At 39.6% G+C, this 27555-nt stretch overlaps 2 protein-coding genes across 13 annotated transcripts in view; both read right to left on the reverse strand.

Moving 5' to 3' along the window:
• ZFAND4 (zinc finger AN1-type containing 4) overlaps positions 1-21068 on the reverse strand; it is an 88060-nt gene extending 66992 nt beyond the window's left edge. For 2 of the 7 annotated variants that reach the window (XM_060642162.3, XM_060642165.3), the window contains exons 1-2: positions 20464-20930; positions 11568-11868 (exon numbers count right to left, since the gene is read on the reverse strand). In XM_060642162.3, coding sequence (XP_060498145.2) covers positions 11568-11829 — 262 coding nt within the window. In that variant the 5' untranslated portion in view covers positions 11830-11868; positions 20464-20930. Of the gene's footprint in view, positions 1-11567; positions 11869-20463; positions 20931-20958 lie in introns of those variants that run through there. The other 5 variants (XM_060642164.3, XM_060642163.3, XM_060642166.3 and 2 more) reach the window with 5 other exon arrangements.
• Positions 21069-23288: 2220 nt separating this feature from the next.
• The window catches only part of WASHC2A (WASH complex subunit 2A), a 62176-nt gene continuing 57909 nt past the window's right edge, over positions 23289-27555 (reverse strand). For all 6 annotated transcript variants that reach the window (XM_078434525.2, XM_078434524.2, XM_078434528.2 and 3 more), the window contains 3 exons: positions 26740-27357; positions 25765-25942; positions 23289-23992 (listed from right to left, as the gene is read on the reverse strand). In XM_078434525.2, the coding sequence (XP_078290651.2) occupies positions 23853-23992; positions 25765-25942; positions 26740-27357 (936 nt within the window). In that variant the 3' untranslated portion in view covers positions 23289-23852. The remainder of the gene's footprint in view (positions 23993-25764; positions 25943-26739; positions 27358-27555) is intronic.

Raw genomic sequence — 27555 nt, forward strand, 5'->3', positions numbered from 1 at the left:
TTCCATCCTACATCACCAACTTCCTTTAGAGATCATTTGCCTTCCGAGATATATCCTTCAGCAGTTCCTTTTGCAAGGGTCTTCTGTTTAAAAATGCAAGTTTTGTTTTTTCTGGAAATATCTTTATTTTGTCCTCATCCTGGAAAGACCAACTCAATTCTAGATAGAGATTGCTATTTCTCTCAGCCTTCTAAAAATAATATTCCAATGTCTTCTGGTTTCTATTACTGTACCTGAAAAATCGACTGTCATGCCCAGATCTTGGTTTCTAATACTACTCCAATAAAAGGAACCAGGACTCTTTGGAGAAATGGCGGATTCTAAGACAGTGCAGTGCATATACAAGATGATCTGAACACATCTTGTAGTGCCAGAAAGTAGGTGGCAAAACAAAACCAAACCAAGGTGGTCACAGGATTTGGGGAACGTATTTATCTCTGAGCCAACCTTCCACTGTACACCAGATTTTCTCTCCTTTCCCCTTTGCTTCAAGGCTGTGGGGTCTTCAGAGATTGGGAGATGTTTTTGAAACAAACATCTGCTCCAAAACTGCATTTTGTCATTTCAGGCCTCTTATTGTTTCCATTATATTAATACAAGTGGAAAAAAATTGGAAAAAATATTGGGAAAAAAATTTTTTTAACTCTTACCCAGAATTTATGTGTTCTGTACTAAAAAGGGTTTCTACCATATGGCCAGAATCAGAAGTCTGTTTGATTCTACTTCTGGACAAGTTACAATGGAACTTGTTACATCAATAATTCAGCTCCTCAGGTTTTTTCTTCCTGTTTCTTCTATACCACACATGAATCTTTAAAGAGCCCCAGGCTACTATAAGACTCAAAGACAATTATACATAAGAATACTCTATTTACCATAAGTATTCTATTTATTCAGACCACCTGCAATTAAATTAGTGATTAATAATAAAATGAACATTTTTGAATTCTAATAATGGAAATAGGAATATACTCCTGAATAACTTGGAGTCAAAGAAACTTAAGAACCATAATGAAAAATTTTAAACTACTGGGATTTTTAAAACACAGTAAGAAAACGAACAACTTAATGAAAAATGGGCAAACACTAAACAGACACTTGACGAAAGAAGACAAACAGATGACCAATAAGCAAAGAAAAAGATGCTCAAAATCATTAGCCATTAGGGAGATGCAAAGTAAAAGTGCAATGAGATATCACCAGTATCTATTAGAATTGCAAAAAACAAAATCAAAAACAACCCAAACAATACCATGTGCTGATGAGGATGCAGAGCAACTAGAACTTTTAGACATTACTCCCAAAAAATACAAAATGGTACTGCCACTCTGGCAAAAGAAGTTTGGCAGTTTCTTATTAAATTAAATGTACACTTACTGTAAACTCAGCAAATCCACACCTAGGTATTTACCCAAGTGAAATGAAACTACTTCAAAGTTTATAATGGCTTTACTCATAATCACCATGAACTGAAAACAACCCAAATGTCCCTAAATTTGAGAATAAGTATGCTAGAGTCATAGAGCGGAACACTACTTGGCCATAAAGAGAATAAATTATTGATACATGTAACAATATTGATAAATCTCAAATGCATTATGTATTATACATAAGTGAAAGAAACCAGACTCAAAAGCCTACATACAGTGTGATTTCATTAATATGAAATTCTGGAAAAGGCAAAATTATACGGACAGAAACAGATCAGTAAGTGCCAGGAGCTGGGTTTACATAAAAGGTTAACCACAAAGGCACAGAATTTTGGTGAGCAATGGGACTGTTCTTTATCTTGACTGTGGTGGTAGTTACATGACAGCAACGTTTGCCAATAATGATAAAACCATGTATGAGTTATGGGTTGAACTATCTCCCAAAGGTTCATATGTTAAAAGTCTTAACCCTAACCCTCAATACCTCAGGATGTGACCTCATTCAGAAATAGGGTATTGACAGATGCAACCAAGTTAAAATGAGGTCATTAGGGAGAGTCCTAATCCAATATGACTGGTATCCTTATAAAAAGGGGAAGGGTGCCTGGGTGGCTCAGTTGGTTAATTAAGCATCTGATTTCAGCTCAGGTCATGATCTTGTGGTTCAGGAGTCTGAGCCCTGAGCCCCACATTGGGCTCTGATGGAGCCTGTTTGGGATTCTCCCCCTCTCCCTGCCCCTCCACTGCTTGTGCTTTCTCTCTCAAAAGAAATAAACTTAAAAAAATAATAAGTAAGTAAGGGAAATTTGGAGACAAATACGCACATACCTAGGGAGATGATAAGTAAGGAAACTGGGATGGTGCTTCTGCATGCCAAGGAACAAGAAAGACTGCCAGCAAACCAAAGCTAGGCAAAAAAACATTGTACACATTTTCTCCAAGAGCACTCAGAAGGAACCAACAATGTCAACACCTTGACTTTGAACTTCTAGCCTCTACAACTGTGTGATAATGAATTTCTGTTTTTTAAGCCACTAGGTTTGTGGTACCTTGTGATGGCAGCCCTAGGAAACTAATACAATACTAAAAATGGTGAATTTTATAATATATAAATTGTACCTTGACGAAAAAATGGAAAGAGTTTTCTAAACTTGGAGACCAATGAAAACATGTTCAATATTATTAGTCAGAATATTGGGAGTATGTATAAACTACAAAAATGATCAAATCTATCTAATCCTATGTATTGCTATGGCTGCAGAGCACCTGAGTATAATATTATTTAAACAACAGAGTAAGTATTTTTGACAAAAAAGCACTTAAAATTTAATAACAATGAAAGTCAACTTAAAAACTTATAGGATATAGGTAACACAGTTCTTGGAAAAAATCTTAAATCATAAATGGTTACTGATGAGTACCATAAGGCAAGCTGAGGGCCAAGCACAAGCTAGCACAACACCGCCCCCCAAGGTGGGATATGTATGATATTCCTCAGGCACTCCTGGCTGCCCAAGAACAAAGGAAAGGAAGAAAACAAAAGGTTAACCTGACAGTCTCCATTAGTTAACAAATATCTCATCAATAGCCTCATCAGGAACTCCCTACTATCTTAAATGCTTTGCTAGAAAGAAAAACCACCTTAGTTTGACAACAGTTAGGCCTCCAGTAATCTGTAAATCCTCTTTAGCATATGGAAATCCCTTTAAGAAACTTCCTCTTGACTTTATCTCCCCCAAAACTCCACAGTACATAAGGAGTCACTCTGCACAACCCCAGTGCAGCTCTTCCCGCCACTGGGTCCTGTCCCCATGCTTTTTTAAAATTTTTTTTTTTTAATGTTTATTTATTTTTGAGACAGAGAGAGACAGAGCATGAACGGGGGAGGGTCAGAGAGAGAGAGGGAGACACAGAATCCGAAGCAGGGCTCCAACTCACGGACCACGAGATCATGACCTGAGCCGAAGTCGGACGCCTAACCGACTGAGGTACCCAGGCACCCCCCACCCCCCATGCTTTAATAAGATCACCTTCTTGCACCAAGGACATCTTTAAGAATTCTTTCTTGGCCATCGGCTCCCAACCCCACAAACCCCACCATCACCCCAAAACCTCATCAGTTACCTTTAAAACGATATTGAGACTTCCAGTTTCAGACACTACATGTAAAGAGCTTGTAAGTTGCCACTTCCATACTTAAAGCAATAAAAAAAAGCTGAGCACATTGAAAACCATCAACTTTTCTTTGATCTACTGGAGACATAAAGTAGGAAGGCAAACCATCACCCCCAAAATCTACAGAGATAGGAAAATCCAGACCCCTCTAGTCTTCCTATAACACCCAAGTGATTATAGGTGGGAGACACTAACAAACACATTGAAGGTCATGGCCCAGGGACACAGGCCCACCAGAAAACTGAGACTGAATTGCAAGACTATAGATGGTTTCTGGTCCCCAACACTTTACCACTACACTAACAGGGCTCTAGTAGAACAGCAGCAGGTTATGGGTGAGTTATAAGACACAAATTCTTTCGAAGGAGGAGTTCTTAGGGAAACCCAAAGATAAGAGACAAAACAGGAAAACCAGAGAAATTTGAAGCCTCTGGCACTTACAGCTACAACAAACATTAAACAAACCCCATCTCCTAACTAGTTTAATACAAAAACTCACATTAAAGACCTATTTACTTCAGTTACCACTACCTAATACATTACATCTGGGTTTCAACAAAAAAATTACAAGGCATGGTAAAAGAAAACCACAGTATATACAAAGAAAACAAACATCAGAACCAGACTCAGATATGACAGATTTTGTAATTATTGGACAGGGAGACTAAAATAACTGATTGATATGTTAAGAAATTTAATAAAAATCTAATAAAAAGTAGACAACATGAAAAAATAGATGGGTAATGATGGGTAATGGAGACAGAGAGATTGAAAGTGTAAGAAAGAATTAAAAGTAGATGCCAGAAGTAAAAAACAATAACAGAATCTATACTACCCAAAGCAATCTACACATTCAATGCAATCCCTATCCAAATAACACCAGCATTCTTCACAGAACTAGAACAAACAATCCTAAAATTTGTGTGGAACCAGAAAAGACCCTGAATAGTCAAATGTTGAAAAACAAAACTAAAGGTGCAGGCATCACAATCCTGGACTTCAAGATGTATTACAAAGCCGTAATCAAGACAGTATGGTATTGGCATATTGGCACAAAAACAGACACATAGATCAAGGGAACAGAATAGAGGAGCCAGAAATGGACCCACAAATATATGGCCAACTAATCTTAGACAAAGCAGGAGGAGTCTCCAATGGAAAAAAGGCAGTTTCTTCAGAAAACGGTGTTGTGAAAACTGGACAGTGACACACAGAAGAATGAATCTAGACCACTTTCTTACACCATACACAAAAATAAACTCAAAATGGATGAAAGACCTAAATGTAAGGCAGAAAACCATCAAAATCCTAGAGGAGAAAACAGGCAACCTCGTTGACCTTGGCAGCAGCAACTTCTTAATTCGCACGTCTCCAGAGGCAAAAGAAACAAAAGCAAAAATGAACTATTGGAACCTCATCAAGATAAAAAGCTTCTGCACAGTGAAGGAAACAATCAACAAAACTAAAAGGCAATAGATGGAATGGGAGAAGATATTTGCAAATGACATATCTGATAAAGGGTTACTATCCAAACTCTATAAAGAACTTATCAAACTCAACACCCAAGAAACAAATAATCCAGTGAAGAAATACCACCTCACACCTGTCAGAATGGCTAAAATTAACAACTCAGGAAACAACAGATGTTGGCAAGGATGCAGAGAAAGAGGAACACTTTCACACTGTTGGTAGGAATGCAAACTGGTGCAGCCACTCTGAAGAACGGTATGGAGGTTCCTCAAAAAATTAAAAATAGAACTACCCTACAACCCAGCAATTGCACTAGTAGGTATTTATCCAAAGGATACAAAAATGCTGATTCAAAGGGGTACATGTACCCCAATGTTTATAAGAGCACTATCAACAATAGCCAAATTATGTCCATCAACTGATGAATGGATAAAGAAGATGTGGTATATATGTATGTACACACACACACACACACACACACACACACACACGAATAGAGTATTACTCAGCAATCAAAAAGAATGAAATCTTGCCATTTGCAACAACATGGATGGAACTAGAAGGTATTATGCTAAGGGAAGTAAGGCAGAGAAAGATATCATACGATTTCACTCATATGTATTAAGAAACACAACAGATGAACATAGGGGAAGGGAAGGAAAAATAAGATAAAAACTGAGAGAGAAGCAAACCATAAAAGACACTTAAATATAGAGAATAAACTGAGGGTTGCTGGAGGGGTGTTGTGTGAGGGGATGGGCTAAATGGGTCATGGGCATTAAGGAGGGCATTTGTTGGGATGAGCACCGAATGTTATATGTAAGCAATGAATCACTAAATTCTACTCCTGAAACCATTATTACACTGTATGTTAACTAACTTGCATGTAAATGACTTAAAATTTTTTTAAATAAATAAAACTTAAAATTAAAAAAGGGAAAAAATATTCTTAGAACTCAATTTAAAAAAAAACAATAACAGAGGGGTGCCTGGGTGGCTCAGTCGGTTGAGCGTCCAACTTCAGCTCAGGTCATGATCTCATACTCCGTGAGTTCGAGCCCCACGTAGGGCTCTGTGCTGTCAGCTCAGAGCCTGGAGCCCGCTTCAGATTCTGTGTCTCCCTCTCTCTCTGCCCCTCCCCTGCTCATGCCTTGTCTCTGTCTCAAAAATAAATAAAAACATTTAAAAAATTTTTTAAATAAAAAAAAACAATAACAGAAATTAAAAATGCCTTTGATGGGCCTGCTTATCGGCCGACTGGATATGGCAAGGAAAGAATCATTGAGCTTAAAGAAATGTAGATAGAGGGGATCTTGGGTGGCTCAGTCAATAGAGCATCTAATTCTTGATCTCAGGGTTGTGAGTTCAAGCTCCACATTGGGCATGAAGGCTGCTTTAAAAAAAAAAAAAAAAAGTTCTATTTATAAACTTCCCAAATTGAAATATAAAGAGAAAATAAAGAATGAAAACAACCAGAACATCCAAGAACTGTGAAAAAATTTCAAAAGGCATATAACTGGAATACTAAAAGAAAATAGAACAGAAGAAAAATAATAATGCCCCAGAAATTTCCAAAATTAATGAGATATACCAAATCATAGATCAGTAAGCTCAAAGAACATCAAACAGGATAAAAAATTTTAAATCTACACCTAGGCATATCATATCAAACTTCAGAAAAGCAAAAACAAAAAGAAAAATCTTTTTTAAAGGTTTTTTTTTACATTTTTTTAATGTTTATTTTTGAGAGAGAGAGAGAGAGAGTCGGAGCGCAAGTGGCAGGGGCAGAGAGAGAGGGAAGCACAGAATACAAAGCAGGCTCCAGGCTCCCAGCCGTCAGCAGAGAGCCCGGGGCTCTAACCCATAAGCCATGAGATCATGACCTGAGCCAAAGTGGGATGCTCAACCGAATGAGCCACCCAGGTGCCCCAAGAGAAAACTCTTTAATGAAGGCAGAGGAAAAACCTAAATAATAATTATAGGGAACTTTTCATGAGAAATCCTATAAACAAGGAGAGAGTAGAGGAACTATTTAAAATGTTGAAAGAAAAATGGGGCACCTGGGTGGCTCAGTGGAGCATAAGGCTCTTGATCTCAGGGCCATGAGTTCAAGCCGCACCGTTGGGTATAGACATTACTTATATAAACTAAAAAAAATTTTTTTTTAATAATAAAATGTTGAAAGAAAAAGACAACCAACCTGGAATTCTGTACCCTATAAAATTATCCTTCAAAAGTAAAGGAGGAAAAAAAAATGAAGGAGAAATGGACTTTCTCAGATAAATAAAAACTGGGCACAATACACCTGCCTTACAAGAAATATTAAAAGAAGTTCTTCAGAAAGAAATGATACAGTTAGAAACTTGGATCTACATAAAGGAAAAGCATCAAAGAAGGACTAAAGTAAAATAAAAACTATTCATTTTAATTCTTACTCTTATGTAAGAGTACCTTATGCAGTACCTTATGCTGTACCTACTGAGCCGGCCAGGTGCCCTAGGAATAGTTTTTATTAGGTAGTTGCAATACTCATGAAAAAGTACAGCATTATTTGAAAAGTGGACTTGGCTTTTCTATAAATATATATTGTAAACTTTATTGCAACCACTAAAATAAGTTAAAAAAGAAGTACTACTGATATTAAGAAGAGAGAAAACAGAGCCATATAAAAGGATTAATTAAAACCACAAAAGGCAGAAAAGGGTGTAAATAAAGGAATAAAGAACCAGGAGGATGAATACAAAACAGTAACAAATATGGTAGCTATTAATCCAACCATATAAATAATCATTTTAAACATCAACTGCCTAAATAAACCAATTAAAAAAGAGATCATCAGACTGGATGAAAAACCAAGACCCAACTACATAATGTCTATAAGAAATCCACTTTAAATACAAAGTTTAAATACATAGGTTAAAAGTATAGAGATAGATACAATTTTATTTGTTAATTGTACCTCAATAAAGCTGGGGGGAAAAGTAAAGGGATGCAGAAAGATACATTATGCTAACACTCACCAGAAGAAAGCTGGAATAATTATATTAATTGCAGACAGAGCAAACTTCAGAGCAAGTAAAGTTATCAGGGATAAAGAGAGGCATTACATAGTGATAAAGGGGTCAATTCTCTAAAGACATATAATGATCCTTAATGTGAATGGATATCATCAGCTATCAAAACCTGTTAAGTTATAATAAATAAGACAGTGTGATATTGGCATATGAAGAGACAGACATAGATTAGATGATCCAAAGAGTTGAGTGTGCACATAAAACTGTCATACGTGACAGGTATGAAGTTACTTTGGTGAGAAAAGATTAGAGTAATTCAATAAATGGTATTTAGAAGACCAGTTATCTATGTAGTGAAAAAAAAAAAAAAAAGATCCCTATTTGATACTGTATCAGTCAGAATAAAGTAAGTTATGCTGAACCCTCCCCAAACCACCCCAAAGACATCAGTGCCTTAAAGCAAAAATTGATTTCTTAGACATGTCTGCTGCAGGTCAGCAGGGTGCTTCTGCTCCCTACAGTTACTCAGGGGTTCAGGCTAATGGAGACTTCTATTCATAGTTCATTGGTCAGAACTAATAACACAGACAATGAACATAGTTCATTGGTCAGAACTAATAACACAGAACTAATAACACTCATAAGAAGGCCGGGAAGATCATCCTATCCCATGCATAGAAGAGAAATCTTTACTAGGCAGCAGTAATGCCAAGGACTGGATGGTAAATCTAGGAAATCCACTGCCCACGGCAATAAAGAACCAAATGACAATAATCCCTTACATTTCTTGGCACATTTTTCCTTTCCAAATTCCACTGGATTATTTTTCATATCCTCTAAGTATGTACTATTCTTTGCATACCAATGCTCTAGGTAATGAAAAGCTCCAAAAATTTCGCTTCCTCTGAAAAACTCAGAGACCTAAATTACATCTTTTCCCAACGGCATAGTTCTTATATCCTTGGGTACATACTGCACTATCTCCACAGACTGACCATTTTCCCCTGATAAAGAACATGTTAAATCCTTTACATTTATTAACTAATAATCCTAAGAACAACTCTTTGAGATTGGTACTATCAGTATTCCTGTTTTAAATTAGCACAACTGAGATAAATAGGGGTTAAGTAATCTGCTCAACTTGAAATATGAAATCAGGCAGTCTGGCTTCAGTGCTCCTGTCCCTTCAAGGCCCATTTAAAGTTCTATTGCTGGTTCTGCTCCTTTCTTGCTACAGCCTCATCGTTCCTAACCCAGAATATTCCTTGAGCTCTGTCTGCAGACCCCTCCCATCTACCCTCCTTTCTCTTACTAAGCTCTAGTTCTGAACTTACCAAAACCTACCCAAGAAGGAAAAGCAGTCGGACAGAGGAGCCACTTCCCTCAAGGATGAACTGAGTGCTGTCACCTCTGCCTTCCTATCCTCCCTACTCCATATCCTTCTATCTTGGGGAGTCTTACCCGATAATTTAGCCCCAATGTCTTCCTGGGTAGAAAAAGAAAGACAACCCAGAAAAAAAATCAAAATTCACTGTTTATGAAAGATGCCTACTTGAAGCCTCCTTAAGAAGAGAATGACTGTCAGTGCCCATGGGCTGCAGAAGTTACAAAAAAGTATGGCAACTAGGACAAAAGAAAAGGGGTGTGGGATAGGAGGGTCAGGAATGGGAACAGGAATTGAGATCTATTGACAACTTGTTGTAGGTGCTATGGACTGAACTGTGTCCCCACACCCAATGTGTTATCTTAAAGCCCAAACTCGAATGTGCTGGTATTTGGAGATATGACCTTTGAGAGGTAATTAGGTTTAAATAAGGTCATAATGGTGAGACCCTCCTGGTGGGATCAGTGCCCTTATAAGAAGAGAAGCCAGAGAGCTCTCTCTCTCTGTCTGCCATAGGAGAATATAACAAGAAGGGAGTCTTTAAGTCAGGAAGAAAATCTGTAAGTCAGTAAGTCTGTAATCAGAAAGATTCTTAGTAGAATCTGACCATGCTAGTACCCTGATCTCAGACTTTCCAGATCCAGAACTGTGAGACAATAAATTCCTGTTGTTTAAGCCACCCAGTCTATGGTATTTTGTTAGGACAGTGGGATTTGCATTTATATTTACATTACCTCATTTAATTTCCCAATAACTCTATCTGTTTTATAAATGTCTATTTGTTTTCAACTATCCAATAACTACAAAGTCACTGTTTTTACACTGGCAATGCCTACTCCTACAGAGGACAAGGAGTCCACACCTTAGCTATGAACCCAACTCTGTTAGTAACTAAACATTTCCCTTGGATGAGTCCCTAATCTCTCTAACCTCAAATTTACCTTTGATATTAAGTACCTAAGTAACATTCTCCCTAAAGTGCTTTTGTTGCATGGAGATTATTCAAAATGCATGAAAGGGGGGAAAATACAGAGATTATTTAGAACACAAGAGGGTTTTGTCTTCCTGCTCCTAAAAAGATACCATTACACCATCACGTAATAAAAAAGCAGAACAATGTCAAAATAACCTATTCTGACTCCATGTCTCAGCAAATCACTTGGGGGAAAAATGTTTCATGTACCATTAGTGTATATACTGATGTGATCACTGGACGCAGCTGATCACTAACTTAATAGAAGTTAGTGGAGACACAGCAAATATTTAGAAGCTCGGATACCAGGATTCTTGGCTTTATAAAGATAAAAAATTCCAATCCTACTCATCCTTCTATAATTCTGAACCTAAACTGGACTAGAGGGCAATGCTAGTTACTACCTCTAAATTATAGCAAGTTCCAGCTGGCTCAAAAAGCAAAGATCCATTTAGTGTTATATAGAACAACTTAATTTTCTAGTCAATACTGGATTTTAACAACTGTAATGGCAAATATCACTTAATTTAGGAATCTTCAAAGTACAAAAAAAAAGACTCTAATTTTAACACAATGTACTCTATGACACCTTTCACAAATACGCAAACAGCAAAGAGACACTGCACAATATTCAGCATCCCTGCTATACTAAGAAAACTTCAAATTACAAAAATATAAGCCAAACCCCTTAGAAAATCTCCACATGGAAAAAAGAAAAGTATCTGACAAGTAGGTAAAGAAGGTCACTAAAAGGGAACTCAATTACAATTTCCCGTTGAAAGTAAGTGTGACGTAGTTGTGGCAGATTTTGCATGTCATCATAATCTGTTGAAAATTTATTTTAAAATATTATTTTACACACCATTAACATGATGCCAGGGACTTCCTTCAAAAGAATCTGGTAGAAGGGGAAGCGGATGGGAAGAATGTAGGAATGGAAACAAGATAGACCATAAATTGATAACTATTAAAGCTAAGTAAGGGATAGATGGGGGTGCACTACCCTATTCTTTCTAATTCCATGCATGTGTGATATTTTCCCCATAAGAAAACTTAGTTATTATATGCTCTTGATGAACAAATGTAATCCTCTTACCCTAAAAACAAAGAAAAACTAGTACCTTCCAATCTTTGAATTTTTGCTTTCACAGAAATAACAGCTTCAAAGGGTGAAACTCTCAACTCAAAACACGTTCCAGTCAATGTTTCAATGAAGAGCTCCATGGTTTCACAGAAAGGAAGTTTGTAGTAAAATGTTCCCAGGTTATCTTCATTGAAGAATGGAGGATCTTTTCTGTTATCCATTACTTTGACTTTCCTAATTCCTCTGGAATGTGTGGTATGCAACCGTATTCCAGTTCTAGCCAAATCAGCTTTGAACATTGGTAATATGTAATGCTGTTCATGTTTTGAGTTTTGTACCTAAAAAACAAGAATAATTTTTTTAACAAGCGAATCTGAAAGTTCATCCTGTCATACTCTCTGAACAACTCTGGCCCATAATCTTCCAGACAGCCCCAGAATTCATTTTATTACTTAATTTGTCTAATCCTAAACCTTTCACGGTTGTCTCTGAAACCACTCTCCCAATTAGACCGTAAGATTATTATTTTTTTGAGAGAGAGAGAGAGAGAGAGAGAGACAGAGCGTGAGCAGGGAAGGGGCAGAGAGGGAAACAGAATCCAAAGCAGGCTCTAGCCTCTGAGCTGTCAGCCGAGAGCCCAACGCAGGGCTCAAACTCACCAGCTGTGAGATCACGACCTGAGCCAAAGTTGGACGCTTAACCAACTGAGCCACCCAGGCACGCCTAGATTGTAAGATTATTAAGAACAGGTATATTTACAATACTTTTCTGTATCTTACTAAAGCTCAGCACAGTTATTTATATACAGTGCATACTCAACAAGTATATTATTGTTGTTAATAATATTTAAACCAGCAAACTCAGCATGGAGGTATATATCTGCAAGACTTTGAAAATTTTATGCACATCCTTTACTAAAACATGTAAATTATGTTTTTAACCCATACAAAATATAACTTTATACCACTGTACCTTTGAATCACACTGAAGAAAAGCATAGCAACCATGTTAATAGGTTCCTTAAAAATAAGACTCACTAAATAATCAATAAGCATTTGGATTTCCAGAAGTTATCTATCAGTACAGCACTGAGATGACAATACTGGTAACAGACATTAGACATAATCTTTACACACAAACATACAATGGCTAATGAATATGAGAGGCAAATGCAACAAAGTCCTAAGATAAATTATAAGTGTATAATTAGGATAATAGGAATAATCAAATCAATAGTTATTAGAAATGTGAAAACTTTGTAAGGAGAGGAGTTAATAGGACAGGTGATACACATCTTCCGGGACAGGTAAGTATATCTTTTTAATGGCTTTATTGAAATATAATTTACACACCATAAAATTCACCTATTTAAAATCTAAAATTTACTGGTTTTTATTACAATCACAGAATTGTACAACCATCACAATCATCTTTAGAACATTTTCATCACCCCAAAAAGGAACCCCATCCTCTTTAGACATCACTCCCAAATTCTTTCTTTCCCTCTCTGCCCTACGCAACCACTTATCTACTTTCTGTCATTTCGCCCATTCTGATCATTTCACGTAAACAGAATCATACAGTGTGATTTTATGATTGTATTTTGTGATTAGCTTCTATCACTTAGCATAACGTTTTCAAAGTTCATCCATTTTAGGATGCATCAGTACTTCATTCTTTTTTTATAGCTGAATAAAAGTCCATCCTATCATATGGATACACCACATATTTATCCAGTTATCAGCTGATGGGCATATTGGCTTGTTTCCAATGTGGGGCTATTATGAATAATGCTACATGAACATTGGATTACAAGTTTTTGTGTGGACATACGTTTTCCTTTCTCTCCCATGTATGTCTGGGAGTGGAATTGTTGGGTTAGGTAGGGACTCCACATTTAGCAATTTGTGGAACTGCCAACTGTTCTCAAAAGGGGTCTGAGCCATTTTACATTCCCAGGACACTGATTTCTCCACATCCTTGCCAATACTTTTTTTTTTTTTTTTTTTTGCTTTTTTGATTAAAGCCATCCTAGTGGGTGCAAAGTAGTATTTTATTGTGATTGTGACTTCCTTTTTCTAATGACTAAGAATATTGAGCATCTTTTTAGATGCTTATTGGCTATTTGAATACCTTCTACACAGAAATATCTATATTCAGAAAATGTATTCAAATCCTTTGTCCATTTTTACTCTGGTTGTCTTTTTATTACTGAATTGTAAAAGGGTTTTAATGCGTTTTTAGACACAAGCCTCTTAAAGATACATGATTCCAAATATTTTCTCTAATTTTGTAGGCTGCCTTTTAACTTTGACAGTGTTCTTCAAAGCCTAAGTTTATTTTAGTGACATCCAATTTGGCTATTTTTCTTCTGCTGCTTGTGCTTTTGGCATCACATTTTAAAACCCTGGCCTAGGGGCACCTGGGTGGCTCAGTTGGGTGAGCGACTGACTCTTGGTTTCAGCTCCAGTCATGATCTCATGGTTCATGAGATGGAGCCCCATGCAGAGCAATGCAGAATCCATTTGGGCTTCTCTCTCCCTCCCTCTCTCTAAATAAATAAATAAACTTAAAACAAAACAAAAACACCTGGCCTAATCCAAAGTAATAAAGATTTTGGGGTGCCTGGGCAGCTCAGTCAGTTAAGCATCTGACTTTGGCTCAGATCATGATCTCGTGGTTCCTGGGTTCAAGTCCCATGTCTGGCCCTGTGCTGACAGCTCAAAACCTGGAGCCTGGATGTGTGGATGTGGATTTGGATTTGTGGATTCTTTCTCTATCCCTCCCCTACTAATGCTCTGTCTCTTCCTCTCTCAAAAATAAACATAAAAAAAAAAGGAATAAAGATTTACTTGGATACACATTTTGCTGAGAATTATATAGTTTTAGCCTTACATATAGATCTATCCATTTTGAATTTTTGTAGATGGTATAAAATAAGGATCCACTTTTATTCTTTTGCAAGTTGTTGCAAGTTTTTGCAAGATGTCCAAGCAGTATTTGCTGGAAAAACTATTCTGTTCCCATTGAATTGTCTTGATATCCTTGTCAAAAACCAACTGACCGGGAATGTGGGGGTTTACTTGTGGTCTCTCAACTCTATTCCATTGATCTGTTACATGTCTATCATTATAACAGTACCACGTTGTCTTTTCACCTTTGTAGTAAGTTTTGAAACCAGGAAGTGTAAGTTCTCTAATTTGTTCTTCTCTTTCATGATTCTTGGTTATCCTGGGTCCTTTGAATTTCCATATGAAGTTTAGGATCAACTTGTCTATTTTGCAAAAACACCAGTTGGACTTTTGAATAAGCACTGTGTTAAGTGTGCAGATTTGGTGAATATTACCATCTTGACAATATTGTCTTTTTTTATTTTATTTTTTTTTACATTTATTGATTTTTGAGAAACATAGTGAGACAAAGCGTGAGTGGGGGAGGGGCAGAGAGAGGAGACACAAAATCTGAAACAGGCTCCAGGCTCTGAGCAAGCAGTCAGCACAGAGCTTGATGTGGGGCTCGAACCCACAAACTGTGAGAACATGACCTGAGCTGAAGTCAGACGCTCAACCGACTGAGTCACCCAGGTGACCCAACAATATGAAGTCTTATAAATATGAACATGCAATGCCTTTCACTTTATTTAAATTTCTTAAATTGCTTTCAACAGTTTTCTAGTTTTTAAGAGTATGAGTTTTGCTTTAAAAAAAAATATTCCTAAGAACTATACTCTTTTTGATGCTACTATAAATGAAGTTATTGTTGGTGTGATTTTCAATTTGTTCATTGCTAGCATAGAGAAATAAAATTGATTCTAATATATTTGGGCACCTGAGTGGCTCAGTCGGTGGGGCGGCCGACTACAGCTCAGGTCATGATCTCTCGGTCTGTGAGTTGGAGCACTGCATTAGGTTCTGTCCTAAGAGCTCAGAGCCTGGAGCCTGCTTCGGATTCTGTGTCTCCCTCTCTCTCTGCCCTTTCCCTGACTGCTCTCTGTCTCTCTTTAAAAAATAATAAATTAAAAAATTTAAAAAAAATTGATTCTAATATATTGATCTTGTACATTGCAACCATGCAGAATTCATCTATTAGTTCCAGTAATTTTTTAGTGGATTCCTTGGGATTTTTTCCATAAAAGATTATGTCATCTGCAAAGAGAAATGTTTTACTTCTTCATTTCCAATCTTGAACATTCCAGTAAGACACTCTTTACTTCCTTTTCTTACCTAATTACTTGGTCTAAAATCTCTAATACAGGGTTGAATTTTGGTGGTGAGAGTAGACATTCTTGTCTTATTCCTGACTGTAGGGGGAAAGCATTCAGTCTTTCACTACAAGGTATGATTTTAGCTGTGGGGTTTCCATACATAATCTACTCTACTACTTTAACTGGGTTTTTTTTTTTTTTTAAATCATGAAGTGTGTTGGATTTTGCCAGATGCCTTTCTGTCCAATGTCTATTGGGATGATCATGTGGTTTTCGTCTCTTATTCTATTAATATGGTGTTTAATAGAACATTGGTTTTTATATGTTGAACCAACCTTGCATTCCTAAGCTAAATCTCATCTGTATATGGTGTATAATTATATATGTTGCTACATTTGATTAGTATTTTTTGAAAATTTTTCTATCTATATGCATAGGAAATAGTGATCTAGTGTTCTTAATATATCTTTGTCTGGGTTTGGTATCAAGGTAATAGGAACAAAATTAAACAAAAAGTAGAGATATATTTCCTCATATACTCCCTGTCCTCACGCATGCACCACTTCCCCCACTGTCAGCATCCTACACCAGAATGGTGTATTTGTTACAACTGAAGAAACTGCAATGACACATCATTATCACCTAACATCCATAATTTACATTAGAGTTCATTCTTGCTGTTGTACATTCTATTGGTTTTCACAAACATATAATGACATGTATCCACCATTACAGTATCATACAGAATAGTTTCACTGCCCTAAAAATATCCTGTGGCTCACCTATTCATCCTACAACCCTCCCAAATCCCCAGCAATCACTGATACTTTTACCATCCACATAGGCTGCCTTTTCCAGAATATCATATAGCTGCAATTATACACTATGTAGCCTTTTCAAATTGGCTTCTTTCATTTAGTAATATGCATTTACGTTTCCTCCATGTCCTTTCATGGATTGATAGGTCATTTCTTTATGACACTGAATACTCCATATTGTCTAAATGTTCCACAATTTATCCATTCACCTACTGAAGGATACATCTTGGTTGCTTCCAAACTTGAGCAATTATGAATATTACTGCTATAAACACCTGTGTGCAGGTTTTTGTGTGGCTATGTTTTTAACTCTTTTGGTAAATACCAATGAGAGTGACTGCTGGATCTTAACAATGTGTTTAGATTTATAAGAAACTGCCAAAGTGTCTTCCAGTGTGGCTGTACCACTCTGCATTCACATCAGCAATGAATAAGAGTGCTTACTGCTCCATATCCTTGTCAGCATTTGATGTTGTCAGTGTTCTGGATTCTAATAGTTGTGTAGTGGTATCTCTTTAATTTGCATTTCCTAATGATATATGGAGTGGAGCATAGTTATTTTTTTAACTGGTATAGAACTGATCATGTTACTTCTTAGCTCCAGGTCCTATGATGGCTTCTACAGAACAGAATGCCAATAGAACAAAATTACAAAATTAAATTCACTGTATATAGGAATAAAATTCAGGGGCCCCTGGGTGGCTCAGTCGGTTGAGCATCTTAGCTCTTGATATAGGCTCAGGTCATGATCTCATGGTTTGTGGGATCAAGCCCTGCAACGGAATCTGTGCTCAAAGTGCAGAGCCTGCTTGGAAGTCTCTCTCTCTCTCTGTCCCTCCCCCACTTGCTCTCTTGCAAACGCTCTCTCTCAAAATAAAATTAAAAAAAAAAAAGAAGAGGAACAAAATTCAGACTTCTGAGAAAGACCCTAAGATCGTACATCTCACCTTCCAGCCCCATTCTATTTATACATCTATGTCATCCCACCTGGCAATACCTCTGTACTTCTATCCTCTAATCATGTGCACCTGCAGCTTCAGAAGACATCCACTTCTATCTCATTGCTCCTGCTTTGCTCTACTCTCTGCCATCCCCACACTTGGCTACCTGACAAGCACCTAATCATCTTTCAAGACTCAGCTCAAATAGCAACTATTCTACAAAACCTTTTATGGCTTTGTACCCCAACCTCCCTCATATATTGTACCCAGAACAATCAATTTCACTTTTTACATGGCTTTCTTATTCTCCTAAACGATAAGCTACTTAAGGGGGAGACCACATCTGATTTGCCACCCCACCACCTAGCACAGTGTTTTGCATATGTTGGTACTCATTAATAAGTTTGTTCAACGAAACAGCAATGAATATTCACTCTCTCAAATGATCCTTAGAACAAATCTGTAATAAATATATATATAAAATTAAAAAAATATATTTATTTATTTTACACACACACACACAAATATATATATATATAATCCCTGTTTTAGAGATGAAGAAATATTTGGATATGCTCCAAAAGTTTGGGGGAATGCTGCTTTCCCATGAGAATCCTGTTATGATTCACTCCACAGTAAGTCCACCAAAGTTTGTCCAACAGATAACATACATGCACATACAGTGATTTCTGCTATAGGGTGAATTTTTATAACAGTAACTGGATGCAGAATCAATTAGGGAACCTGAATTACACTGTAAAGACTGCTAATGATCCTAAAGAGATGGCATCACAGAAAGAAAACCTGATGCTGGAAGCACAGATGCTAGGAGTGCTATCACACTATTTATCAAAACAATGAGTAATAAATATGATAATACAAAATACTGTGCTAGTAACATTGCTCGTGGTAGTGGTAAAAGGCCATTACTCTTAAATATAAGCCAAATAAGTGGCTGTATTGTTCAGGTTTTGTTTCGTTATATCTTAAATACACTGAAATGCTTTTAGGAAAAATAACTTTTTATGAAGCTAACCCGTAACCTCTGAACCAACTGCTTTTATAATGTGCTTCTGGGTTACATGTGTATTCTTAAAAACATACTTATCATGCTACATTAAACAGCGTATTGAAGAATTACCTGTGTCTGTTTCCCCAAAATCAACAGCACTCCTACCTACATAGTAGCAGCTCTAGCAACAGAAGTCAGAGGTCAGGAATGCTGAAATGAACATTACAGAAATAAAGGCGTGGGTAACCAGTGTCTGCCCAAGGAATTTAGAGACAGAAGATCTAAGGAGCATTTCCTTCACCACAGTACTCTTCCACAATACCCTGAATATAATAAACAAGCTAGTGCGGAGGAGGGGGGGGGTGGGGGGGGGGCGGTGCCTGGGTGGCTCAGTCGGTTAGGCATCTGACTTTCTGCTCACGCCAAGATCCGTAGGTCCATGAGTTTGAGCCCTGAGCCAGGCTCTGTGCTGACAGCTCAGAGCCTGGAGCCTGCTTTGGATTCCGCGTCTCCCTCTCTCTCTGCTCCTCTCCCGCACACACGCTCTCTCTCTCAAAAATAAATAAACGTTAAACAAAAATAAGAACGACTTTAAAAAAAAAAAAAAAAAAAAAAAAGCTGGGGCTGGGAGAGGGTAACAGATTTGGAAGTCCCTCATCTATAATGAGAATGGATAAAGCAACTATGGGCTAAAGGAAAAACAGCAACCCAGTGCAGCACTACACTGCACTGGGACACCTACTGTAAGTTTGGGCCGTAATCAATGGAGAAATTTCTAAAATCCATAAAGGAGCAAAGCAGGTAACCAAATTCAAAACTAAAATGTGGGGTGCCTAGGTGGCTCAGTCACTTACGCGGCTGACTCGATCTCAGCTCAGATCTTGATCTCAGAGTCGTGAGTTCAAGCCCTGTGTTGGGACGTATGCAGCCTACTCAAAAAACCTGAAATGTATGACTCAAAAATAGTTATACCTCTCCTGAGCAGTAGAAATCACAGTAACAGAGGACAAAATGAGGCCATGAAATCTGGTTAAGCCAGCCTGGAGGACTAGATGATGGCAAAGGAGCAAATGAAAAGTTCCAGCAGACCAAAGACCTAACAGTATTAACACACAATAACCGTGTGGTCATTCTCAACTAAACATATTATGGAACGCTATGTTGTTGGAAAACGAGAGGCAATGAAGATTCAGAGACAGGATGGGAAATGTTGCAAGAAAGTGAACAGTTAAATTATACAAGAGCAAAAGGAAAAAAAACAGGTGAGTAGAGAAAAAAAAAAAGTACTTCCAGAATTTTTACCAATTAAAAAACATACTTAGCTAGTAAGAGTAATGGCATCAAAAAAAAATTCCTAAATTCATTCCAAAAATATTTCTTTCTTCTGAAAAAGTTCTAAAAAACATTACCAAAGATAAGAGAGAAGTTAAAGATAGGTAAGGCAATAATAGCACTGAAGTAAGTAATTTCACTAGCAATCAGCTTTACCCTGTTCTAAAGATTATTAGCCAGAGGAGAGCCGTTATCTTTTAAAAATTTCCCCCAACACAAAGAGATCCAAAATGTTATGCAACCTTTTAAAACACTGGCTTTTAACAAACTGCCTTTTACTAATTAGGTGAAAAACACCCCTGTTTTAAATAGAAGCTACACATCCAACTCTTGATTTTGGCTCAGGTCATGATCTCACAGTTCACGATTTTAAGCCCCCAGTCAGGCTCCCTGCTGTCTGGGCAGGCAGCCAGCTTGGGATTCTCTCTCCCCCACCCCACCCCCCTCTGTCTCTGCCCCTCCCCCCGCTTAAGCTCGCTCTTAAATAAATAAATAACGCTACAGAATTATATCCACCACTTAAATGCATTTGTACTCTAAACTTCTTTCTAGTGGGTCTTGGAAATCCTTGGAGGCCAACGTCTACTCCAGCCTTCAAAGTACACACTCCAAGCCCACTGGGTCACCTGCGCAGCCCGTACTCCTCCAGGATAAACTCCGGCTACCCACACGTACGGGCCTGATCTGGGGGGTAGTGCACAAGCTCCGCGTCAGAATCGGCGACTGGCGGCTCAGCACCCGTCGGACGGGACGGGGCGGGACACCCGCGTCGCTTCGGCGGAGGGACGAAAAGTGGAGACTCCTCAGGAAAGGCGTCGCGCCGCGCGGGTCTCAGGGCAGCGGCTGCGGAGGGGGCGGGGCCCGGCTGCCGAGCGGCCGGCCCTCCTCTCCGGCCCGCGGAGGCCGGCGGCAGCAGCGCGAACCCGCTCAGCGGCCCGCAGCCCAGGGCGCCCTCCCCGGGCGCCCTCCCCGTCTGTCTCGTCCACTGTCTCGCCCGCCCGCAGGCCTACAGAGAGGCGCGGCCCCGCGAGCGACGCCGCGGCAGGCACTGACGAGAAACACACCGCCGCCGCCGCCGCCGCGCCCCCGCCCCTTTGTGCCACCGCCTACCAATCACTCACCAGCGCTCACGTCACCCTCCAATCAGCGAGGGCACGGGCAGGGGCGGGGCCTGGCTGCCCGACGCCGGCGGTTGCTCGGTAGCCGGGGCTTCTTTAGCGTTCGATGGTGGGTGTCGGTTAGGAGAGGCCCGGATGTTGGCCCTTTATTACCAACACTGGGCACCTGACTAGGACTGAATTGGGCGGGCCAGAGACAAGCCGCACGGCCTCCTGGGAGCGGCGAGATTGGCTTCAGGCCCGAGAGCATGGCTTGCACCTTGCCTGAGGCCATCCTAAGATCGCTCTTGGACGTGGCCCAAGTGCTGGGGTGAGGAGGGTAGCAGGCAAACGCCTTCCAGTTGGTCCTTTCCAGACCCCGTGCAGGGCCGTCCTGCCTTTAACAGATCACCCCTTCCTGTGCTTCACGGTTTCCTTTCTGGCCTCAATGGTCTCATCTGAAATATGGGGCCATTGCTGTACATGGTTAAAAAGGACAAAAGCGAATACCCTCTGTTGGTCTCTGTCATTCTTCATCCAATTCATGGACTGAGAAGTGTAGGACAGGTATTAGAATGGACACCTTGAGCAGTTAAATCTGAGTTGGGTAAACTCAGCTACATTCCTTTTTCTGTTCTAATTCCCAAGGCGCTGAACTCCGAGTGTACACCCTAAAAGACCACATAAGCCTTACAAACCTGAAATGCCCCCCCCACACCCACTTTTGTTTTCTCTCCATTCCCCACATGTTCTAAATTCAACCCTTAACAGATTTCCCAAACTGGCCTATTTCACTAGGTGAATCACCCAAACGATAGTGAACAATCCTCCTCCTAGCTTCATCATCCTCATCTTGTGACTCAGAGGAATGAATCTAAGATGAACCCCAACATCTCATTCTCCTAAGACCCCACCCATCAATTACTCTCCAACAGTCCAATGCTGAGCACACCCTGGGGTTTATGAGGAGACCCAAGGACCCTCATCTTCAGGCTCTCAACACCAGTTCCTTCTTCAACTCCAATACTGAATAGATCGGAGCCCCTTAAAGAGATTTTATGATTATCTCCCTCCCCCTTTGAAGCCTCTCAAAATAGGAATTTGCGTATTTCCTCTCTTACGAATTTCCTGGAATCAGTCCCAATGATGGATAAGTAGATTTGACCATTCCCAAAGAAAACCATTTAACAAATGCTTACTGAGTCAGCCTCAGGAGTAGGTATACACAAGTAACCTAAGGAACAGAAGGTAGAAGCACTCTCTTCTGCCATCAAGTCACTCTCACAGCAGAGCAGCACGAAGAGTTGATCTGTGAGAGCTCTACCAAATCTCTCAAAATCAGCCATTCCAAGTTCAATCTTAAAAGTGCCCAAGGAAGAAGTTAGTGCTTTCAGGATTGGTGAAACCAAATGGGCCTGCCTACGAGACTGTGCCATGGATGGGGTGCCTGAAAGCCTCATTCAGTTGTGCGAGCAGCTGACTCTTGATTTTGGCCCAGGTCATGATCCTGTGGTTCGGGAGGTAGAGCCCTGCATTTGGGCTCTACGCTAGCAGCACAGAGCCTGCTTGGGATTGTCTCTCTCTCTCCCCCTCCCTCACTCTCTCTGCCTCTTCCCCATTCAGTCACGAGCACACGTGTGCTCTCAAAATAAACATTAAAAAAATTTCTTTTTTAAATAAAAAAAGGCTGTGGCTCAGTTGGTTGAGCATCCAACTCTTGATTTCAGCTCAGGTCATGATCCCAGGGTCCTGAGATTGAGCCCCACATCAGGCTCTGCACTGAGCATGGAGCCTGCTTAACATCCTTTCTCTCTCTCTCTCTCTCTCTCTCTCTCTCTCTCTCTCTCTCTCCCCCTGGGCCCCTCTCCCTCATTCTCTCCCTAAAAATAAAAAATAATAATAATAAAACAAATTAAAAAAAAACAAAAACCAAAAAGAACAAGACTGTGCCATGGTTATAGTTTGAATACTTAGCACCAAGGAGGCATAGTCCAAGAAAACACAGACTGGAGGAGGGGTCAGCTACACGTGTAGCTAGTGGCTACCACATTAGACAACAGTTATAGAATATTCCCATCAGTTCAAAGTTCTATGGAACAGTGAGTGCTGCTCTACAGGAGGACATTTCCATCCTCAGCACTTTTCCTTCCAGTATCTGGGTCCATTCTGCGTTTTTCAAAGTTCCAAAGAAATGGAAATGGATGCCTTAGAGCAAGGGTCAGAAAACTGTTTCTGTAAAGGGACAGATAGAAGATATCTTAGGTTTTGTGGGCCATCCTGTCATAACTACTGAACTCCAGCATCATAGGTAGGGTGAAAACAGCCATAGACAACATGTAAATGAATGGGCATGGTTGTGTTCCAATAAAACTTTATTTACAAAAACAGACAAGAGGGCCACAGTTTACCAAACCTTGCCTTAATTAACCTATAGAGGCATTTTCAAAATTCATTGGAATAAGAGGAAACCTCCTCTCAGACTGCAAAGAGTCATGAAATACATAATCCCATCCCCTTCCTCTATCACCTGCCTAGGCTCTAAGCTAGGGCTTTTATCCATGAAAGGAAGACTCCTGATCATCTGTCTGCCATTGCTTCCTCTGGAATTCCCGCCCACTCATGAAAGGCACACAGAGGTTTCTTCTCCAACATGCCCTAAATCATACTGTGACCCCATCAAGGCTAATTAAATAAAAATATAGTTTAAAAAAAAAAAAAAACAACACTGTGAAATATTTATTTTTGTTTTGCAGTATTAAGCATGATTAAAACCAGGGCAGAAAAATACTAAGTATGCTGGGTAAGAAAGGTGTACTGTTTCATTATTTGCTTTTTCTAATTCAATTAAGACGATGAGCACGTAAGACAGCATCAATAACTCAAGGATGTAGCTGAAGAGTGAGATGTGATACCCTGCTCTACTGGCCTCCAAAGGCATTCAAGGGATCATCAAATATGTTGGACACCTTCTGTTCAGATCTTGGTTCAGGTGCTGCCTGTGAAGATCGACTTTTTGGTTTGGTTGTCTTAGCCTGGATACCAGAGGAGAAGATATCATCTTTAAAAAGAAAAAAAAAAAAAAAAGAAGAAAAGAAAAAGATTTGCTGAACAGGCAAGAAAATGGGTGTTTTTAAGACACATCTACATAAATCACCAAATACTCAAGTCTGATAACAGTATGGAATACCAAGAACACTAAAAGCCAAGCCTCTTAGATACTGGTCCTGGCTTTGCTACTAATTAAGTTTTACGACCACATACAAATCACAAGTTCTCGCAGATCACAATTTTCTCAACTACAAATGTATGCGTGTTCACATGGAGGACAGGAAAAAGGGAAGGATAACTGGAACTCCAATCCAGCCCCTGACTTTACGTGACATTATACCTACTTCTATGTTCTCTTCCCACAAGGTTTTCAAAGGAAAGGGCAATACAAATAAGCAAAGGGAAATCCAACATAGGAGTCACCCTCTTTTAAAATAAATGCACCTATCTGAGACATGTCAATTCTAAGAATGTAAGTCTTTATGACTACATTCGTGTTCAGTTGTTTCACTGACTGTAGTGTTTTGTGACTCACCTGCAATGTTACTGCTAAGATTCCATCCTACAGAGATTTGAGCATGTTTACATAGAGACACGTATACACAAATGTTAAAGGCCTGGCATTACTTGTAACAAAGAAAACTTGGCAACAACCTAGATCACCTTCAATGTGCTAATGGCTAAATACAAAAGGATACTACACAACCACTAACAACAAGGAAGCAGATAGATCTCTATGTACTGGCATGGGAAGACAGTAAGTGACTAAAAGGACTGCAGAACAGATAAAATATATTCATATTCTGGAAAAAATAAGCATATATTTTTACGTATGCAAAGCTGTATTAACATCACCACAGCTGAAAAGATATATACATCCAACACTCAACAATGGTGACCTCCAGGGATTTTCACATTTTAAATTTTCCAAATAATACTAATCTATTACAACAGGTATGTATTACTTTTTTTGTAATTAAAAACAAACAAACAAAACGAAAAACAGCGAAGTCTCTTCTGCATCCCCTGTGGTGGGAAGCAGGTGGAGACACAGCACACAGCTTACTCCAGGAACAGGCCCCATGTGGCAGTGCAGCTGCTTTCTCCCAATTAACCCCAAGGTCTAGACCTGGGAGAGAGGGGGGAAGGAGGAGACAGTGTGCATTTGGCCTCAACTCAAGTCCTACCCATCAACACCAGACATATCAGAAGCCCCACATTTGAGTTTAGCCATTTGGCTTGCCCAAATGAGCATGTTTACAAACACAGAAGATCTTTTGTGAGATGCTAAGTCTGAGTTATAACCTGCTTTCATGTATAGCACCACTTTCCTCCTGCACTGGCCCCCTCCATTCTCTGAAAGACTGACACTCACTCTTCAGTTAGAACTCTAACTCAGACAAGTGCCCCACACCTGAGGCAGCCACCTCAGCCAACTTCAGTATGTGGGGCAGTTTCTGAGCCTCCCTTCGTAACATCAGAATGTTCTGAGTTATCACAGATAATTGGCAGGGGGCACACTGATATAAAAGTTAAATTATACTAAGATCAAAATCCGGGCTCCTTCAAATTCCTTGATGTCCATCAGAACAAAAAGTTGTTTCACCAAAATAACTAGTCCATTTACTTATCCATTCTCAGCCTAACTCAGGACTATACAGCAAGCCAAAGGAAACCCAGTGGGGAATGATTTCCAGGAAAGGGCAGAAACAAAGGTAGGAGAAGTATCAAGTCCCTGAATGGCAATGACTTTCTGTGTCATGTGTAGAAAATCAAACTTACCCATATCATCATCAAATATAGACTTAGCTTCCACTTTCTTTTTGGACTTTTCTTTTGGTTTTACAGTTAGGTCAGCAAAGATATCAATGTTATCATCAAACAAGTTGGATTCAAATGTTCTTTCCTTCTCTCTTGCTTTTTGCGAGGGTTTAATTGCTTCTGTAGCAAATATATCATCCTTGTTGAGCCAAAACAGAAGTAAAACAATTTTAAATCAAGTTGTAGAAACACAAACTGCCACTGTAGTTTGCAACAGCCACGTGACCTGCTCTCTCTGCCTGGAATGCCCCACTCCAGCTCTCTGCCTGGCCCAGTCCTTGTCTTTCTTCTAGTCCCAGCTCAAATGCCAGCTCTGTAGACAGGCTTTCTCTTCCAGTCCTTTCTGAAGGAGTGCCTCCTACCCTTTCCATCACTCTGTCCCACTGACCGGAGCTGTTTTCATTATGCCACTTAACATTATCTGAAAACATTTTATTTATCTGTTGCCCTACCTGTATCCAATTTCCCTTACACACTGGTCCTAGTTCACTTTGTGTCTCCAGTACCCAGATGTTCAATAAACACCTGCTCAGAGAGTAGCACTTGAAGGCCTTACTGCCTGTACTCCAGCTAGGGCCTGTTTCCCCAAGAACCAGAGGCGAAACACTTAAGCTGCACTGATGCTGCTTTATATATGTCATAGAGCAGCATGCCAAGAAAGCTGACTGCAGCAACATGCTGATAAAAACTATGAAAATCAAGACTTGTATCAATGGCCATAGCCAGCCAAGAACCACCTCCACGTGAAACAAAACAAAAACCTACTTCTGAGTAAATTTCAGAGTAACTAATAAAAGATCCTAATTGTAAGTACTAAGCAAATAGGTAGCAAGCAGCAATGAAACGAGCTTATTGCAACCTATGGCTCAAATGAGCCAATCGGGTGTTTGTCTTAACACAGAAACAGGCCCAGAAAGTACTCTCATGTCCTTTTACCTCAAAAATATCTTGTGCTTTTGCGATGGCCTCCTGCTGACCGTTGGATTTGGACTCATTCTTCTTGCCTTTCTGATCTGTAAAGAGATCATCCTCATCTTCCAGGAGCGGGAAAGGATTTGTTTTCTTTGCTGGTTTTGGTTTAACAGACTGGAAGAGATCATCATCACTGCCTGCCTCACCTAGAGTGGGAAACATGGGGCTCTTCTCTTTACTTCCCCCTGTTGGGTTGGCCAGGCCATCTGCTGCCTTTGTCTTGGCTTTTCTTCTCCCCGTGGGCTGAGAGCCAGTGCCCTTGGAAAAGAGATCTCCAGAATCAAAAATGTCATCCTCAAGAGGCTGACCCAGAGATTTCACAAAGGGGCTTCTGTCTACTTCAGGTACAGGACCACCTGCCCAAGTTGGAGTGGCAGCTGCCTCAGCCTCCTCAGAGATGTCTTTTCTCCCAGCTGCCCTGGGCTGTGGTTGAGGGTCACCTGGTGAAATGTCGCCATCTGCCAAGCGTGCAATGGATCTTCTGGGGACACTCACATCCTCGGCCTCACTGGACTCCTGGGCAGCCAACCTCCGAGCCGCACGGGTCTGCGGTCTACGCTTCCCTCTCACTTTGACCCGACTCTGCAATGGCAAAAAACCACATGTTGATCTAACAATTAAAAAGAAGAAGAAAAAGGTGTTCAAAGCTAATGTAGCAAATAATCAGTGACTCAAAATATTATAAGGTTGTCTGGTCTACCTCAATCCCTCAATCAAGATATTATCCAAGACAGAGAAAGGATTATTTCCTAAAGATTTCCAAAGACGTTTAATAGCTAC

This window comes from Panthera onca, chromosome D2 (assembly GCF_046562875.1).
Source record: "Panthera onca isolate mPanOnc1 chromosome D2, mPanOnc1 haplotype 2, whole genome shotgun sequence".
Classification (NCBI taxonomy): Eukaryota; Metazoa; Chordata; class Mammalia; order Carnivora; family Felidae; genus Panthera; species Panthera onca.